This window comes from Nymphalis io, chromosome 14, assembly GCF_905147045.1.
Source record: "Nymphalis io chromosome 14, ilAglIoxx1.1, whole genome shotgun sequence".
In the NCBI taxonomy this organism is placed as follows: Eukaryota; Metazoa; Arthropoda; class Insecta; order Lepidoptera; family Nymphalidae; genus Nymphalis; species Nymphalis io.
The window spans coordinates 7552376-7564159 of NC_065901.1; the positions used below are offsets into that span (position 1 = coordinate 7552376).

At 32.6% G+C, this 11784-nt stretch overlaps 1 protein-coding gene and 1 long non-coding RNA gene across 2 annotated transcripts; one reads left to right on the forward strand and one right to left on the reverse strand.

Annotated features, from left to right (window-relative positions):
- Positions 1-5462: 5462 nt before the first annotated feature.
- Positions 5463-8017, reverse strand: LOC126773504 (uncharacterized). Its single transcript, XM_050494455.1, has 4 exons — positions 7906-8017; positions 7750-7833; positions 6686-6873; positions 5463-5649 (listed from the first exon to the last, which is right to left on the reverse strand). Exons 1-4 carry the CDS (start codon positions 8015-8017, stop codon positions 5470-5472), a joined length of 564 nt encoding a protein of 187 aa, XP_050350412.1. The 3' UTR covers positions 5463-5469.
- Positions 8018-8123: 106 nt separating this feature from the next.
- On the forward strand, positions 8124-8677 carry LOC126773461 (uncharacterized). Its single transcript, XR_007669737.1, has 2 exons — positions 8124-8433; positions 8517-8677. It is a non-coding gene; the product is annotated as an uncharacterized LOC126773461 (long non-coding RNA).
- The last annotated feature ends 3107 nt before the right edge of the window (positions 8678-11784 follow it).

An 11784-nucleotide genomic window follows, 5' to 3' on the forward strand; every position in this document is an offset into this window, starting at 1 on the left:
TAATATCGCCTATGTAGTTAATAGCCTAGTTATTTAATCTGTTGATTAAAGCTGCGTGATTAAAATCTTTCAGAAAAATAGCATTAGTAAATAGAATAATATTATGTTTACTACTCGAAAGTATCTTCAATAATTCTTAGATGACACTGAAAAATGATAGGAAGATCCGAATTTACGCTCCTTTAGTATTTTCTTCTTTCTTTTATTTTATAATAACTTAAACTTCAAAGACAATGTCTCAAAATGTGTGGCCGCGAAAATCCATCTGTCTGAATTGTTGGCAAAAATCCAATAAACTGTCGCAGCCGTTTGCCCGCCGAAAAATAGTTTCTTGCTACAACACAAATATCTCCACGAAATCTTCAAATGAAATGGTAACTTAAATAATGCATTGTGTTATTGTTACGAAATTTTAATTTTAACAGGCTTTTGTTCTGAGAATACATATGACTTTGGAAAGTGCATTCAAAAGTAAATTTAAATGAATACGGACCATAATTTTCTTAAATGCTCATATAAAAATACACTTAACTCAAGTTGTACAGAACTTGATTCACATAAGCAAAGTGAATACTATCAACAAACACTGCAATCTATCTATAATCTACTTCGGATAATTCGGCTTTTGTTATTACATAATAAAACTTTGAAAGTGGCATATTTAAAAATAATCTGGTTGTATTTATGGATACATTATAATTAATTATATGTATAGTGTAATTTTCAATCAGCCTAAATAGTAGAATTATATGAATATATCTCAATAAAAAAATACTCTTTAATGTTGTTTCATAATATTATAAGACTAGTTTAATATTAATTTCATAATATAATAATAATTTAAAATAATTAAGACGTTATAATTAATGCTTTATTTTTCGTTATCATAATATGTGTATTCAATACGCATACCGACACCGCCGAAGCGAGATCAGAATCAGGACCAACGGTTTTACAAATTTTATTAATAAATCATATATATAAATGTATGTTAGCATAACTCTTTGACATTAATTTTACATGGTGGTGGGCCTACGTTCTTAGTATTGTTGTAGTTTCAACGGTATATGAGTCAGAGATATTGCAGGCAAATGACACGCGAAATCATAGTTTTCAAAGTTGGTTGTACATTGTCGATGTAAGGAATGGTTAATATTTCTTACATCGCCAATGTCTAGGGGCAGTGCTAGTCACTTTATATCAGGTGGTCCATTACACCTACCTATAAGTTTAAAAATCTTTGGGCTAAAATGACTAAGTTAATCGCAGAGCTCACTTTGGAGCATGCAACATAAAAACTGTTCTCACAAAAATCGATGCTAGCCATGTTCAACGATAGGCAATTTTTTTATTGTGATGGGAAAACACACTTTAAAAGGGATCTTTATACTTTGAAATTCGAATGATATATTCAAATTGATGGTATTCTTGGAAAACTACCTCTCCTCGAAAATAAATCTGTAAGAATTAAGGGGTATGTTGAGGTAAGGCTTCGAGACCTCAACATACCCCTTAGATAGATAGAGAAAATAAGTGATATACATGACAATAATGGAATACGTTTTCTTTTTACAAACTTCACTAAGTTTGTATAAAAAAAGTATTACATGCAAAGTGCAAGGCCTAGGAGATATTGATATTAAAACAATTGTGTATTTTGCATTTTCTTATTTGCACCCAATAGTATGTAAAGGAAGTTTTTTTAGCGAATATGTACATACGACCCTTGTAACTCTTCAAAACAAAAATTAAAAAAATAGATACTTGTTTGGGTGAAATTTTTAAAAACTTTGAAATACATGTTTATCAATTCAATCAAAAAACACAAATAGTAAAGTTCAAGCAGATTAAACTTTTTTTTTCATTATTATACTAATGTTTCCATATGAAAAATGGTTTCCCATTTTTGTGTGTTAAATTTCGAAAAAAACTACGAAATACGCATGCATTTTTTTTCTCAGAAGCTTTAACATTAAATATTCTTCTCACATCAAAAATTACGGAGTCCTAGATATAAACTTTCAACCCCTATTTTAGCCTTAAATATATATTTATTTATTTCTAACAAGAAGCTTGTATATGAAATTTCATGCCTCTAACTTTGAAAATTACGGGTTTCCCTACAGTCGGTCATCCCTTATTTTAACCGTTTATGGGTGCAATTTCAAGAAATCCTTCCTTCGTTGGTGTTAACATCATAAATAAATTTGATTTATCATCATATATACATTAGATGAATTGCCGATTGCCATATTAACTGTAAAAGAGGCAGTTATTTTGAAATCTCAGACAGACACTTCAGTTTTATTTTTATATGTATAGATATAGATAAGCTTGAAGATTATTTGCGATTTTATGAACGTCTTAAGTACTGTACTTGCAACGAGTCATCGTGAAAAGTTGGAGACTTAACTTCCGCTAAGTTAATTATTTCGCAGAGTTGGGAATTAGCGTTCATGTCCAAAACACGTCGACTCTCTTTATCCTTCTTTACATTCTTGCTGTATCTTGAAAATTACCCCTTAAACATGTTCATAAATATGAAGTTGTTGATATTATTACAATATATTCGAAAGAATTACATACAATTGTTTAATTATTCAATTATTATCAATGGAGTTTCAGTATAAAAAAAAGAGTAACTACTGAATTTCTTGCTGGTTCTTCTCAGTAAATCTACATACAGAACACGTGGTCACATTAAATTAAAATTAATATTGTAATAATTAAAATCATTCAAAAGTGTTTGTAAGAGTCTACTTGAATAAAGTATGTTTTGATTTTGACTTTGATAAGTCAATTGTTTGCTTCCACTTTTGTTTGGAACTTAATTTATCTTAATAAACATAATATAATAAAACGAGAGATGAAGTGTATAAATATATTTTATAAACAAAAATATTTAAATGAATTTTCTTTTGAGAGCTTTCTGAAGTAAAAATATCACAGCATGAAATGATTTCATATCTAGAATTTACTAACTTCATCGAGAACGTTTACGACGATGGCGTATCCAAAAACCTTAACGAAATTATGCAAACGGGATAAGTCCGTTCATTCAATGGTATCTACAAGTAACAGTCATGACGAAGTTGAGAAAGAAAACGTATTTTAATGTGGATTTAATATTTTGCTAAACATTGTGAATATAATCTTATACTAATAGACATATAAGTCAAGAGAACGAAATAAATAAATATAAAGTTCCAGTAATGGGCAAAATCTTCCCTTTAGAAGTTTCTGAGTTTACTCCACCAGGCTGCTTCAATGCAGTAACAGCCTGTTAATGTCCCACTGCTGGGCTAAGGCCTCCTCTCCCTTTTTGAGGAGAAGGTTTTAGAGCTTATTCCACCACGCTGCTCCAATGCGGTTTGGTAGAGTACACATGTGACATAATTTCAATGAAATTAGACACATGCAGGTTTCCTCACGATGTTTTCCTTCACCGTCAAGCACGAGATGAATTTTAATCACAAATTAAGCACATGGAAATTCAGTGGTGCTTACCCGGGTTTGAACCCACGATCATCGGTTAAGATTCACGCGTTCTAACCACTATCTCGCAACGCGCATTGAAGCCATCTCGGCTTCAATGCGCGTTGGTGCAAATGTGGTAGAACTTCATCAGAATCATGAGTTATACACAAATACTCTTACTTGGTACTACACGTAGACTAAATGGGTCTTTTAGATCTTTTCACATTATTTTTTGTAATGAGTAAAACTCAAAGTCACATCTTGATTTGAATCTTACATGTTGCGATAAAGATGAAAGGTAAAATATATTATGTTAAGTATATATAATATAGTGTTATTTCAATTAAAGTATAAAAAATAAAATAATTCTTTCCATACTTATTTTATGAGAACTCGTATTTATTAACAAAATTAATATGCTCATATATATTATCAATATACAATAAAAACTTTATATTGTAACATTCTTTATGCAAACATACAAGAATTGGTCATGAGAGCAATATGCAGGAGATAGTGGGTTAGTATTACGAAGAAGCTCTTGTATTTGATATCAGATACACCAAGTTTAATTTAGAAATGGCACATCGAAAGCTACTTTAAGTATAAAAATATTGTGTTCAAAATTATCATAACATATTTGTGTATATTATTATTATTCATCAAGTTATCTATCATTAAAATTTATATTTTGCTAGAGATCGCCTCAATAATATAATGATTCCAAAACCTATTATTCTTTTGTTCTAGTGTACCACTTAAGCCTTTGAATGTCTGGATAAAGCCTCCTCTCCCTTTGAGGAGAATGTTTAAAGCTTATTCCATCACGCTGCTCAAATGAAGGTTGATGGAAACACATGTGCCAGAATTTCAGTGAAATTAAACACATGCCAGTGTCTTCACGATGTTTTCCTTCAAAGTCGAGACCGAGATAAACTATAAACACAAATTAAGTAAATGAGGATTCACGCGTTCTCGGCTTTAAACAAATAAATAAATATTTATTCTAATTTATATCTTATGAAAATTAGCTTATTAAAATATTAAGGCCAATATGTCAAACTTAAGATTTTTTATTTTGAACCATTAAAAATACAATATTAAAAGTAAAGTAAATTTATAAAAATTGGACTTGTCACTTTTATTATACTTTTTGTTCTAAGAACAACGAAAACTAAAAGAAAACCAAGAATCAATAAATTCTGTACGATACTGTTTGCCGTTACACAAACCAGTCTTGAAATCAATTTCTATTGCAATTTACTTTATACTTCCGTACGATAAACGATATTATTACATTGTTTTCTTACGTGCTCAGTATAATAAAAGGAGGTAACATTTATTGCCGGCTATTTAGCTAACATATAAATTACAATGGATTATCGTACGTTTTTATATATTTATATATCTAACTGACAAATATGTCAATCTAATAGTGATACTCGTCTAGAAATTTATGAAATTAATATGCCGTGTTAGTTTAATAAGTAATTAGGTATTGTATACAAATTAAAGGAATATCAGAGATCTAGCATGGTCGATGACATAGTCACCTTCACGGGTCGTACATAAGTGATGAATGATCTAAATTATAGGAAGCCCACTCTCAGCAATATTAAAAGCAGTGAAGTTAGACGAAGCAAGCGTTAAGATTTTATAAGCGCTTTAATATAAAAAAATTGTACGAAGTGCTGCTATTTTTTTATTACTAAAAAACATAAAAGCTCATCTTATTCTTTCAAGAATTATTATTAAATAAGGAGACCACAGACATTCGGGGGCTGAATTTTTGATTGATTACAAGGTTTTGCTTCATTTGTGCTTATAACCTATTTTTGAATTTTTTTTGGCAATCAACCTTCTAAAGTAGATAATTAATTAGTACTTGAGCTTGCGGTGGTAATTTCTATTACCATCTTGTAAGACAAACGCATAGACGATATAAATAATGATATATATATAATAAAAAAATTGTTGTGGTTCACTGTAACTTTATTCAAAATCTGATATACGTATTTTCTGACTTTTTGTAGTACAATTGACAGAAAATAGTAGGTCTCTTGTTCGATGTCTTGAAAATGCCTCATGCTTTTTATGCTTCAATCCCATCGCATGAAGTATCACGTGAGCCACTTCCACTGGTAGAGTGCATAAAGGTGTAATCAATACAGTCTGGAAAATATTAGGTTTTAATTATAATGTTATAACTTGCCACTGCCGATAAATCTGGGTAAATACCTTCCATATTCATCACTTGATGATGCGGCTTTATGCAAACTTATGTGGGTAGGTATCAAATACTCATCAAATACTAAATGTAGTGAATCAGCCAGTGTAACTACAGTCACGAGGTATATAACATCTCAGTTCCCAAGTTTGGTGGCGAATTGGCAATTTAAGAAATGGTCAATATTCCTAACAGTGCCAACGTCTGTAAGCTCCTGATATATGATAATTTTTCTATCTTTTCTCAAGTTTTTACAAGTGGAGAGGAAAATTATCATTTACTTATTAACAAATATCTTATAAATTCAGTATAAATAAATGCTCTAAATTTGAAAATGGAACAGAAAACCACGTAATACAAGCGATATGATCTCACTAAAATTTAACATGAGTGACAATGTTGCCCGTGCTACTATTTCCAGTCGGTTTTTTTGCGACGTTATTCAAGTAATTAAACCTTTAACTTTTAATTTAAAGGCTAAACCTTTAACTTTTCTTTCAATATTACGAAACGCTCATTATTTTAATTTTATATTGTCGTTTTTGAACATTTATAAAGTACAAACTTGAGTTTGTTATCCCCCAAATTTTCAATTTGTCTTTTAAATATAATATATTTAAATTTCAGCCAAACGGCATATGACGCTTAATAATGTGATAGTTGCAGATTTAATCCTGAACCCTTGAATTATTATCATGCCCACATATAACACAAGCTGTACATTTACACGAATGTAAAATTAAAAAAATTAGCAGTCATTGTAAAATAAATGAATAAATTAATGTATATACCAATCGTTACGGCCTTTCTTAAAACGTTGTTTAGCGGCTGTTCAGATAAACATTAATTCATTTATTTCTGGCGTTATCGATTTGACATTTGAAAGAAGAAGACACGGCATTGCTTAAGTAATCACTAGCCAAACAACGTATATAAATAACGTGATACGTTAATTAGTAAGAATCATCTAAGATACCATACCCTTCGTCTGCCAAAATATGCAAACGGTAAGCAGCAGTTTTCTAAAACGTCAGAGAATGTAAAGAATAGATACGTCAGATTGGTTCCTTTAGCTAACTCGATTGGATTCTTTTCTTTGAATATCAAACAGGAACGTGCTTCAATGTACGCGATGCCTCTTCGGACGACACTGACTAAACGTTTTGGACCTTATAGAGATAAGACAGAAATATAAAGGATACTGTAGGAATAATGTAACTATGGTTATTTTTATTATTAATATATCAATAGCGCAATGGTTAACGGGCCGCTTATTGATGTAACAGTCGCAGATTCGATCCTGACTCTGATCTCTTGAAGAAAAGATTTGGAACTTATACCACTAGGTTGCTCCAAGGTTACACCAGTGGCAGTCCTTTCATCACTGAGCTCAAAATAAATTATGAACAAAATTTAGCATTAAATTAATTTAACATGAAAACTGGGCTTTAGTTCACAATATCTGGTTAAGTTTCACGTGTTTTAGTTACTGAACCACCTCGAAGTGAACTCTGTTCGAAGTGTATATCAATAATTTGTACCGTCGGTGGGTCTTTGTTGCAGCTAGGCTGGCTTATGTTTCTTACCTACTATAATTAAATAGACTCACTAGCCATCAAAGCAGAATACAGCTATACAAAGCATCGTTATTTTGTTCTAGAATATATTATTGTAAATTTGATGTCAATCAATGAATGTGTATCATATAAAGATTGTATGAGTATCATCAATGATTAAATAAAGCAATAAAAATGGTAGCATAGTACTCGTTACATTTCAAAAATATTTTAAAAATAATAACAAAGAGTATATTATGAAAAACGGTAATGACTCTCCGCCTTTGTTTCGTAAGATGAAGATTACAAAAACCTATCTTGGTAATGGTAGGCGTAAAACGCCCACTTCTATATTACTAGAAAACGAAGCACTAGAAAACGAGCATCACAAAATATTAGCTTATTATATCTCGAGAACAGTTATTAAAAATACGTACGATTAAAAAAGAATTAAAACCTCTTTGCTTAATTCATATTATAAATACGTACTTAATAAAAAAAAATTGAAAGCAAACGCTATTTTTCCACCGTTCCATTCACATGGCCAGGTTTCAGGTAAATTGGATTTTATATCTAAAAAAAATATATTAAAATTACATATTCATATAGTCAGTAAATATATACATAGAAAATATTTTGTCTAACCATTTTTGTTACAAGTAAATATTGATTTAACTAGAATGAAATTAATTATTATTACACTTAAAACGTAGTATTTGACTTGAAACGACTGAGTATTTCGAGGAAAATAAAACATTTATTTTTAAACAAATATTAAATTATATTTTATTATTATACATATGTTATTTCTCAAATTTACGACTCGTATGTTATTTTATTGTTCATGTTTAAATTAAAACATATAATACGATTATGTACAACTACAGTTAAGAGTTATTTTCACAAGGATAGTTAAAATTGAAGATTAAACTCAAAGTTGATGGAAGAATGGCACGAAACTCATATATTTTTATATGAACAGAGTTTAACATACTTCGTATTATGTTCGCTAAAAATTTTTTTTTTATAATAGTAACAAATATTTTAGAAATTATGCACCATTTATTCTATTAAATTAAAAAAAACGATTCCCATTTAGTAATAAACATTTTTATAATCCGAGCACGTTTTTGATAAACTACAATAAAATATTATAGAAACGAATTTTAAGCTGTAAGTATTATTTTATTTTATTCCGAGTCACTGGTACTTTGAAACTCAATAGACGTAAAAGATTTTAAGTTTTGTCTTACAAGTTTCAGCAAAGAAGTTCTCCTTAAATTCGATTAAAGGGTACCGCAAGGCTGTAACTGAAGTTTTGGAGAGAAAAGTGCGGTGATACAAACTTTCTGAGTCCACCGTAGTAGCATTACGAAAGTACAATAAAGCTTGGCACTTTTAAAACGTTAAGAAATAACTAAGCGTTTCTTTTATGTTGTCCCTATACATAATCCTTAGTAAAAATATGACAATTCTCAAACATAAAAAGCAGCTAAAACATTTTGACGACGAACATCTATTGGCATGCCGTGGGCATGCCAATTCGCCAATGCCAACTCGAATGCCGGGACGGCAGATGGCATAACTTTTTTATGTCGTTGCCATTCTATTATCTGCCTAACAGCAGCATTGCTATTTGTCGGTTTAGTATTGTTGTATTCCGGTAAATAATTATTCTTATCAATTAATATGTAATTGATAAGTAGTTGGTACCAAGGCCCCACTAAAATAAATTTTCACAAATCTTTATGACCGCGTTATAGTAAATGCGGAATATATGTCACAACAATCGATAAAAAAATAACCCGAGATTAATTTCGCAATGTCATGGATAAAGATTCATTGGTCCAAATTTTTAATATCAATTCGAATGTAACTTTTATTAAATTTCTCGAGTGATTCTTCGGATACGATTCAATATTGATTGTTTGATGAAATATTTCTGTAATAAAACGGTAACGATTGTCCTGAATATAAAATATTCTTTCAATCGGAAAATAGAGTTTTATTAAAGTTCAATGTTATACTGATACTATAAAGAGGTGAATATTGTTTTTTTGTTTGCTTTTTTTTCTGTTTTACGCAAGTAACGTTTAAAATACAAATTTCGTTTTTAAAAATCCGTTTGACGCCACGTCAAATAATAACATTATTCTTATTTATTGTTCCAGATAGGACTTAGACTATTAGACAGATAGGATATATGTAGTAATACGTTGCATATTTTTACGTAGTCGTGGAATCTATACTAAAATTGTAAAGAGATTTGTAGGTCTCCAAATGATTACAGAAAAGTGAAATAACAATATCTATCTATATTTTAAAGATACACACACAATTTATATGTTAATTTTTTACATATTATTACATAATATTTTTAAACGTTTTATGTAGATTAGTATTGACTTGCAATTAGGCCCAGCAGTATTAAAAATATTACGAGATAAAATTAAAAAAAAAAACGCATGAATATACATACACTGGGAGTATTGTACGACGAATTAGATGTACAAATATTATATACAATAGATCGGTGGGCAAATATATAAAAATAAGATATGATAAAATATATAACTAATAATAAGAAACATTTACTTCGACCAAACAAGGATCATAATTTAAATGTTTATATTTTTTTTTTAAATACCCAGGCTTAAAAATCATATTTTACCCGTGCGACGTCGAAACGGGCTGCTAGTTATTAATAAAGACAAATAACATTATAGTTCATGTAGCTGTTTCCCTTGCTTTCTCGTACATTCAATTTTTATTATTATAAAACGATATAAAGATAGGAAGAAAGAAAAAAGAGCTTATTTAAGCACGCATTGCAGACATAGTAAAATGCGATAAAAAAATATAAGGGAATTAAATAATTGACCTATCCAATGCCGTGGAGTACCGGCTTAGAATAGTACTCCCCCAATCTCATCCCGTGGGTGTCGTAAGAGGCGACTGAGGGACGGGGAAAAGGGGGGATGGGCAGCAGCGTCCCCCCGCCCATAAACATCTTACCCCCTACTGCGCTCGCCAACACGCCTGCCCAGCGCGGCGAGTATGGGCAAACCCCTCCCTAAATGGCAGATGCGCCCAAAAAAAGGTCCCCAGTTACCGGCAAGCCCGCTAGGCCCGACCAAGGTAGCGGTCGCGGTATCGGCAGGGCAGGGGGTGCTAAGAATCACCGGTTCACGGCAGGCTACCGTATAAAACGACTGAAAATGGCAACGTATAATGGACGCTCGATGAGGCTGGACCATCACCTCGCCGAATTAGAAGTAGAGTTAAGTCATATAAACTGGCATATACTGGGGTTATCTGAAGTCCGAAGACAGGGGGAGGACACGATAACTCTAGAGTCCGGTAACTTACTCTACTTCCGCGAAGGTGATAACCTCTCCCAGGGTGGTGTCGGTTTTCTAGTCAAAAAGGATCTCATTAGCAGCATTGTGGAAATCAGTAGTGTGTCGAACCGGGTAGCGTACCTTGTCCTAAAACTTTCCGACAGGTACTCCCTGAAGGTTGTACAGGTATATGCGCCAACTTCGACATACTCTGATGATGTGGTCGAAGCGATGTACGAGGACATCGCAAAGGCCCTCAACGACACCTCGAGGGCCCACTACAATGTTGTTATGGGAGACTTTAATGCTAAAGTGGGAGTACAAGATAGCGGTGAATCGAAAGTCGGACCTTACGGCTTGGGCTGCAGAAATCACAGGGGGCAAATGCTGGTAAACTTTCTCGAAGCGCAGGGGCTTTTTTTGATGAATTCTTTCTTTCAAAAGAAGCCTCAGAGGAGGTGGACTTGGCGAAGCCCCGATAACGTGACAAGGAACGAGATAGACTTTATCATCTCGAATAAAAGGCACATATTTAGAGATGTTTCAGTGATCAACAGGTTTAATACCGGAAGTGATCACCGCTTGGTTCGAGGCACTCTAAATATCAACTTAAAAGCCGAAAGATCGAGAATGATGAGGTCTACTCTCCGACCTACCATGCTCCAAGCTGCTCAAGGCTCCGAAAAGTTCCAAATGGAACTTCAAAATCAATTCACCGCGTTGGAAACCATAAGCAGCATTGATGAGAGAACCGACACGCTGGTCAAAATACTGCAAAACACATCCCGCAAGTGTTTTCCGCCACAGAGAAGAGACAACGCACCAAAACTCTCTGCTGAGACACTCGAGCTCATGAGAAAACGACGAGAACTACCATCGTTTTTGTCAGATAAGGCCTTAAACCGAACAATAAAAACGCTGACGCGACGCGATCTCCGACGCTCCAATACCCGTGCCATCAAGGCTGCGATTGAGCAAAATCGGGGATCGAAAGTGTTCGCTCGCAAGTTTGGGAGGCCGCGTCTGACAAAACTTAAAACTGAAAATGGTGGGGTCGTTACCTCTAGGCCTGAGATTATCGGAGAAGTAGAGAGGTTTTATGGGCAGTTGTTCTCTTCAAGATCGGATAAACCCATGGGAATCAGTATTGATGACCAGCGCGCCCCTCTTATGCGCCATTACT

Excerpts from the sequence above, each read along its gene's own strand:
- LOC126773504 (XM_050494455.1), bottom strand. The coding sequence starts at position 8,017 with ATGTTTTATTTTCCTCGAAATACTCAGTCGTTTCAAGTCAAATACTAC. Across the intron at positions 7,834-7,905 it reads ATTTACTTGTAACAAAAATG|ATATAAAATCCAATTTACCT; the intron begins GTTAGACAAAAT and ends TATTTTTTTTAG. Across the intron at positions 6,874-7,749 it reads TTTCAATTTTTTTTTATTAA|GTCCAAAACGTTTAGTCAGT; the intron begins GTACGTATTTAT and ends TATCTCTATAAG.